Source organism: Penaeus chinensis, chromosome 21 (genome assembly GCF_019202785.1).
Source record: "Penaeus chinensis breed Huanghai No. 1 chromosome 21, ASM1920278v2, whole genome shotgun sequence".
Classification (NCBI taxonomy): Eukaryota; Metazoa; Arthropoda; class Malacostraca; order Decapoda; family Penaeidae; genus Penaeus; species Penaeus chinensis.
In genome coordinates this window covers 10,090,780-10,098,837 of record NC_061839.1, presented here as the reverse complement: position 1 = coordinate 10,098,837, position 8,058 = coordinate 10,090,780, and the positions used below count along the sequence as shown (strand labels likewise).

Here is an 8,058-nt window from a genome sequence, read left to right as displayed (position 1 = left end):
ACTGTGCAGAGTGGTTTGATTGGTTATGCCCAGGTTGGGCACAAGGAGCATCGGGCTGTGGAATGGCAGTGTTTGGCAGAATAACCTAAGAGCCAACAATTTTGACACTGACAGGGACAAGGTCGATGTGGTTGGACAGGGAGGGATTCTTCACCAATGTAAACATTAAAGGGAAGGTCATGCCTATGGAAAATAATTTTGGCAATTTTAGTGGGGTTCATGAAAAATGGCCGAGTTAAATAGAGTAAGATGTCTGTAGATATGGGGGTGGTAGAAGGACTGGGACGTATGGGGGGAGTAGTGTCGAGGGAGGTATTATTACGGAAAGGTGGATAATAAGGACCCTCAGGGTCCCTTCGAGGGTTCAGGACTAGACAACTCACACCTGAGGAAGTGGTTAGGAGGAGGGGTTGGACAAGGGACGGAAACGAAGAAGCAGGAAGGGAAAAAGGCTGTGCAAAGTCAGTGGAGTCAAGAGCTGAGGACTGTGTTCGAGTCCTCATCTCCTAAGCACCCCCACAGCATCAACAGGCAAGAGACTGGCACCAAGTTATCCTTTCAACACAGATCGTGTCTTGGGAAGTGGATAGTAAAAGAGGAAACTTTTTTTTATATCTTGAGGAAACTTTTTTTATATCTTGAGGAAACTTTTTTTTATATCTTGAGGAAACTTTTTTATATCTTAACCATTTCATAAGCTATTGCAGTTTTTTTTCTTTGCTTTTGGTTTACTTCTACTTTGAAGCAGTTTGCACTTGCCACTTTGTTCATTGTTGTCTACTCTTGCACAATACTTGGTTATTACATTTCAGACTTTGGCTTCAATTTTAAAAGCTATCAAATTGCTCCTTTCATGTTATTCTGATGGTCACAAGGAACCGATTGAAGTATCATTGGGCAAGGCTTACTTCACCTCTATAGGACTGCATTAATATGGCTTCATTTTATGCAGACCCGTATTAGAAAGGGCAGAGAGCGATGTCAATGGTTGCTATACATAAACGGTCTACAGTAGTAAGGGAAAGGGTAAAGATGGGTAAAGGAGTTATGAGTGAGGCTAAGGTAGGATTAAGCAAAGGGGATTACACCAAGTGAAGAATATGTATGCATCTGAGGAAGAACAGGTTGTCGAAGCAGAAATTGAGGTATTCTGTAAAAATGTCTGACAAGTAGGGAGGTCTGTGAAAAGAGGAATGGTGAGGGAAAGAGGTACAGGCTGCAGAAAAGCATGGACAGTAGCAATATTAAAATTAGGATAAATTAATTCTCACTTGCAGTGCCTACATATTACCTCTCACACATCAATTGGAATCTATCCAGAGTTCTTCTACAGATATTGACACCTTTACACTATTCATGATTAGTAAATAATGCCAAAAAAAGATATTGAAAATAATTTGTATTCACAAATATCTTAAAATACCAAAGGGAAGCTAAAAACAACAAGTATTTCCTGTTTATTGTACAAGTTTACTTCTTCTTGCCAGGCAATATGATGCCCTCATACTTGGTTTGGAACCATTTAATTGCATCCTCTTTGTGCAAGCAATGCTGGGGACCAATCCTCCCTGGTGAATGGCGGCGCTTGGCTACACGGTAACCTGTAATAGTTTCAGAAGCTTTATCAACAAGAGTAGGCTTTCAAAACTTAAAGAGTACATAAATCTACTATCCTCTGGCAAGTTTAAAAATTATAACACCCACATGATAAAATTGACTTTTAAAAGTACATATAATCATCTCTGCAACTGCATATATTTACCTGAACTTCAAAAATTAAGAACTTTCAATTCAAAATATCTTAAGACAATCTAAATTGACAAGAGAAAAAGATAATAACCTGGGCGCTGGAGCACAACGTAGAAATCCAAACCGAAGATACCAATGGATGGGTCATACTTGATACCCAGGTCAATGTGCTCTTGAATTCCAAAACCGAAATTTCCATTCGCAGAGAAGTTGTCACGACGCAACTCGTACTCACGGACCTGGTAGGAGGAACAAATGAACCCTTTTAGTTCGGAATTCTTCCAAGCAACTTTTATATTAATAGTGTAAATACACGTTAGCAATTTCTCCTTTTTAACCCCTGGATGATGAGTAAAGAAAACTAAAAAAAACAACACTCTGGAGATCAATGGCAACACGTCGACTTTGAGCGCTGGAATTCAGTACATCAAGCCAAATCACCGGCTCGTAACACTTTGGCACGCTGTCGCCACGTACAACCACATGCCACAGATCGAGTGGTGTGTTTTGACATTTCACAGCATGACCCATCAGGCAGGGGAGAGAATTAGGCAGGCAGGGGAGAGAATTAGGCAGGCAGGGGAGAGAATTAGGCAGGCAGGGGAGAGAATTAGGCAGGCAGGGGAGAGAATTAGGCAGGCAGGGGAGAGAATTAGGCAGGCAGGGGAGAGAATTAGGCAGGCAGGGGAGAGAATTAGGCAGGCAGGGGAGAGAATTAGGCAGGCAGGGGAGAGAATTAGGCAGGCAGGGGAGAGAATTAGGCAGGCAGGGGAGAGAATTAGGCAGGCAGGGGAGAGAATTAGGCAGGCAGGGGAGAGAATTAGGCAGGCAGGGGAGAGAATTAGGCAGGCAGGGGAGAGAATTAGGCAGGCAGGGGAGAGAATTAGGCAGGCAGGGGAGAGAATTAGGCAGGCAGGGGAGAGAATTAGGCAGGCAGGGGAGAGAATTAGGCAGGCAGGGGAGAGAATTAGGCAGGCAGGGGAGAGAATTAGGCAGGCAGGGGAGAGAATTAGGCAGGCAGGGGAGAGAATTAGGCAGGCAGGGGAGAGAATTAGGCAGGCAGGGGAGAGAATTAGGCAGGCAGGGGAGAGAATTAGGCAGGCAGGGGAGAGAATTAGGCAGGCAGGGGAGAGAATTAGGCAGGCAGGGGAGAGAATTAGGCAGGCAGGGGAGAGAATTAGGCAGGCAGGGGAGAGAATTAGGCAGGCAGGGGAGAGAATTAGGCAGGCAGGGGAGAGAATTAGGCAGGCAGGGGAGAGAATTAGGCAGGCAGGGGAGAGAATTAGGCAGGCAGGGGAGAGAATTAGGCAGGCAGGGGAGAGAATTAGGCAGGCAGGGGAGAGAATTAGGCAGGCAGGGGAGAGAATTAGGCAGGCAGGGGAGAGAATTAGGCAGGCAGGGGAGAGAATTAGGCAGGCAGGTTGCTTTCCTGGACATATGTATAACAATTTATTTCTATGCTGTCATGTATTATGCTTATAGCTATGATTTAGAACATACTAATTTGTATGACTAATGTCAGAATTTAAAGATTCCGAGTAACTGACGAGTACAAAGAGCTATATAACCTAAAGCAAATTAAGTTGTAAAAAACAAACTTGCTCTAAATTATTTGGTATAACATGCAAATCTGCTTTTTATCCTCCAGTCCAGCTCAAAACATTCTAAAATGACAAAAATTACCTTCAATCCCTTCTCTAAGATCTCCTCAGCTTTAGGTCCTCGCACAGTGCAATGGACTGCGATCTTCTCATTTCTTCTGATGCCGAAGGAGCGCACAGTGTACCGGGCCTTTGAGAAAACTGGTTTTTGACCAGTCAGACTCTCCAACACCTAAAATGAAAAAATTTATATACTTTATGTAAATACTACATACATTTAAACAAACTTAAACTGAAAGCTCGTAATCTTGTTCCACACTTCAACTCTTATAAAACAAATGATCATTGAAACAACTGAAAGTGACAGTTGAAAATATTCCAAACATATCAAGATTTTCCTCCCTATACTGCAGTAATGCAAAACCGATTCATCCAATGTCACATGTCCTTAGCAACACAAACTATAAAACAATTACTAAATTAGGATTTTAAGTAACCAAGCGCTACATCAGCATTCACTCTTACATTCAAACCCATATTTAATGCATTTGAAGTGAAAAAACACACACTAAGAGTCAGAATATGTTCCTGAAACTATTTAACAAACTGCATAAATTTCACCAACCTACATCAAAAATTAGGTACTAACCATGACCAAGGCTGATAAACTTCGCTGGTCTAAAGGGAAGCGGCGTATCAAGCCGTCATGGTCAAGCGCTTTTCAAGGATGCGCACAAAAAATAGGTTTATGTCCCACCTTGGCTGCACGAGTAAGCTTGTCACCACTCTCTCCAACGCAGATGTTGAGACATAGCTTGCTTACATGCACATCGCGCATGACATTTTTGGACTTCTCTACGGATACCATGGTGCCTGCAAATGAATGTATATTTAATTCCAAGAATTAAAATAAAGAGGAAAGGGGAAAGAGGAATGGTTGGGGGGGGGGGGGGGGGGGGGGGGATCAACCATTTAACAGCTAAAATTGTGCACCTGTAATAAGAAATCGTTCCTAGACAATACTTAATGCTTCCCAATAAGCTGCTATAACATTTGAAACTTTAAATCTAGAACATGTCATTACCTTCTACAAAAAAAAATATATATATATTTATATACATTTATATTTCTACTGTTGGAGAGGGACTGACAATGGATAGACAACTATACACTGCTAATTTTCTCTCCTATTTATCTTGCATACATTTTTGTTCTACTGAATTTCTTAAAATTCAGCAAATGAACATGTATGCATTCAGTGAAGGTACTATCTTAATGGACTTTGAAAATACCAAGAATTTATACCTTCCTTTTCAGGTATATTCAGAGATAGCTGCATTAAGAAAAATATTAGATTTTCCTAGACTCTGTATCAAATTCCACAAAATCCATCACATTCATCTTGGAACCCTATATATGAGAAAATCTGAAAGTGTTTAAATGCTATGCTCCTTCTCATAGATATTAACCAAAACTATTCCCAAGACTGCCACACCCTCCAGAGATGAAGTCCCAAAACCAGGGTAGCATGTGAAAAGATCCATACCTAACCTTTCCTACCTTCTATTTCTTCCCCCACTTTATTAGCTGTTTGCCCCAACTTACATAAAATAGACATAACAACTCTGGTTATTTAACCCAATGGCGACGGGTCACGGCTATTGCCGTCATAACAATACGCCCGAAATGTGGCGTGCGGCTATCCACAGCGGCGCTGCGCCAAAGCACCCCGAGGCAATGATTCTGCTTGATGTACCGAATTCACGCGCTCAGAGTCGGCGCGTTGCCGCCGTTCGCCAGAGCATAGTTTTTTTTTATTTTCTATACCCGACGCCATTGGGTTAAGGGTGTTGAGGACTGTCCCCAAGCAGTGATATGCAGCCAATGTTTGTCATTTCACAGTATATGTATTTGTTACCAAGAACAATGCATCCTCCAGAGCTGAAGTCCGAAAACCAGTCTATCACGTGAACCCAAAAATCCAAACCCTTCCTTACTTCTATTTATTCCCTAGACATGCCCCTGTATCCCACCTTTATTGGCACTTCATGCCAAATTACATAAGAAGTGACATTAAGAACTATGGCTGTGTGAGGGTGTTATGAACTTGTTCTCCGAGTGGTGATGTGCAATGGTCTTTATGCGTTAACCCCTTCCTGACGGGTCACGCCATGAGGCGTCAAAACAAAACGCTCGATCTGTGGCGTGCGTCTGTACGCAGCGGCAGCGGGCCAAAGCACTACGACCCGGCAATTCAGCTCGATGTCCTGAACTCCCACGCTCAGTCAGCGCATTGCCATTGATCTCCAGAGTATCAAGGGGTTAATTAGGTGGTCACTGAAGCTGCACCTATTTATTACTATATATTATGCTCTATAAGAGTGCCCATTTCACTCATCTCTGTGTATTGCTCTTGGTAACATTAACTGTAGTAAACATCAGGCTCAAGCATCTATTCATGTATTATTTATCACTTTCAATTCTCTAAGATGGCCGTGTCCATTTACCTTTATCTTCTCAAATTTCAGGTACGCTTGCCTCATTTGATACCAAATACCGCCAAAACCTCAATCTAAACCATTTCCCCTCTATACATTACCTCAACAAATGAATAGTAACCAAGATAATAGCTCTTATTCTTTACTATGTCCTCCCATTATCATGAAAGTGTTAGGTAGCAATCATGTTACTTTCGTGTTGCCAAGGATCTTATGTGCAAAGTTCGGAACTCCAACTTGGCACGTCCTGAACAAATTGTCCATCTCGCCCTGCTTTGCAGTTACTGTTATCAAAAAGGTATTTTAGTGTGTCAGGTGGTTATTTTACTTGTGCATAGGATTTTTAACTCCTCTAATACAGAGATAACTTGCCTCAACTGACACAAAAATACCCTTTGATAGAAAACGTCCATAAAATAATCAATATCTTATGATTGCTTGAATCAAGAATGGGTGGCCATTTGGAACAAAAAAAAATTCCTTTCAGAAAGTGGTTTGACGTTTTCAAACTTCACTTCAACAAACCAGAATTTGAGTTATGAGTACCAACCCCCACAACTACAGCCATGCAAATTTCAAAGGTCCTGTAATTCCCTTTCTAATAGGGTTGTGGCCCCTTACCCCCACCTGGGATAAATCTTCACGCCAAACTAAGCAACAATCCTCGGCAACACTAACAAGCATGAGCGTGCCCAACACCCGCCTGATCATCGGAAGAAGAAATAATAAGAGATTATCTCCGTTTTATTATTCATTTGCGGAGATAACATATAGAGGAGAAATGTTTTAGATTGAGGTTTAATCAATATCTGGTCTAAGCCTTTCGAGGGGGTTGCACCGCGGGCAAGCAGGCCTCCCGGCGCGCCTCGTCCTGCCGTCCTGACAAGTCTGGACGAGCAGGGCCGCGGCAGCATTCGTTTGGCTCTATCTTGCCGTGAATGCAAGGTGCACATCGACCGGCAACATTAAGCGGTGCAAGTGCTGGGAATTTGGATTACACTTTACTATGGCATTAACTTAAGTAACGGCTACAGAAGCAGCTTTGTGGCTCTGCGGCCTCATGTTCAGACCTGCACGTGGATCCCGGAGCAGCACTTGTTTTCCACTTTCTTGGCCGTTCCCTCAACGTGAAAACGCCTTTTGACACTCGACCACATAACCAAGGAACCCCAATTGCTTACCTTTAAGCCGTTTTCACAATTAAAGTTTTTCAGAGGGTATAATGTCTACAAAAAAATAACGAGAGCCACTTCTCACAACCAACCTGTGTCGGAACACAACAGCGAAAGAGAAAGATGGAGACCGTGATGGCCCAACAACGCTGACAAAACGTATTCTCTGCTGCTATTTCCATCTGTTTAGATACTTTAGGTGTTTTATTCCGGAGCTATTTAATTCAAAATAATTTTAAAGTCAATTAAATTATTTAAGTTTTCATTGGTAGTCAATGATGAGAATAAAAAAAAAGGTGATTTTGTTTGCGTTTCATATGTTCCATGACGAAGATGAGCCTTGCCGCGGAATTTGAATGTTCGGGTAGCGACCAAAAAATGATGTAAAACAGTGTGTAACTAGGATTTCATTTACTGCTCAGTGAAAACTGCAAGTGTGAAATAGATTCATATTTATTATCTCTCTCTCTCTCTCTCTCTATCTCTCTCTCTCTCTCTCTCTCTCTCTCTCTCTCTCTCTCTCTCTCTCTCTCTCTCTCTCTCTCTCTCTCTCTCTCTCTCTCTCTCTCTCTCTCTCTCTCTCTCTCTCTCTCTCTCTCTCTCTCTCTCTCTCTCTCTCTCTCTCTCTCTCTCTCTCTCTCTCTCTCTCTCATACACACACACACACACACACACACACACACACACACACACACACACACACACACACACACACACACACACACACACACACACACACACACACATATATATATATATATATATATATATATATATATATATATATGTATATATATACATATATATTTATATTTATCTATTCTATTTATCTATTTATATTTATATATATATCTATTTGGCTGTATGTCCGTTTGTCTATATATCTGTCTGTCTATCTACCTACATATCTATCTATTTATCCATTTATTTTTATCTATCTATCCATCAATCATTCAACCAATATATCCATCAATCATTCAACCAATATATCCATCAATCATTCAACCAATCTACTTATCTATGTCTGTCTATCTATTT

General features: G+C 41.6%; 1 protein-coding gene across 1 annotated transcript; it reads right to left on the bottom strand.

The window, feature by feature from the left end:
• Nucleotides 1-1,445: 1,445 nt before the first annotated feature.
• On the bottom strand, nt 1,446-7,135 carry LOC125036523 (60S ribosomal protein L11-2-like). Its single transcript, XM_047629174.1, has 5 exons — nt 7,113-7,135; nt 4,108-4,223; nt 3,433-3,582; nt 1,841-1,988; nt 1,446-1,601 (listed from the first exon to the last, which is right to left on the bottom strand). The coding sequence occupies exons 2-5, from the start codon at nt 4,216-4,218 to the stop codon at nt 1,471-1,473; spliced, it is 540 nt and encodes a 179-aa protein (XP_047485130.1). The 5' UTR covers nt 4,219-4,223; nt 7,113-7,135; the 3' UTR covers nt 1,446-1,470.
• Between the last annotated feature and the right edge of the window lie 923 nt (nt 7,136-8,058).

What these genes read in the sequence shown, in the direction of transcription:
- LOC125036523 (XM_047629174.1), bottom strand. Translation starts at nt 4,218, where the DNA reads ATGGTATCCGTAGAGAAGTCCAAAAATGTCATGCGCGATGTGCATGTA. An exon ending in AGCTTACTCGTGCAGCCAAG is followed by an intron (nt 3,583 to 4,107) that starts GTGGGACATAAA and finishes TTTTCATTTTAG; the next exon opens with GTGTTGGAGAGTCTGACTGG. An exon ending in CGTTGTGCTCCAGCGCCCAG is followed by an intron (nt 1,602 to 1,840) that starts GTTATTATCTTT and finishes AAACTATTACAG; the next exon opens with GTTACCGTGTAGCCAAGCGC.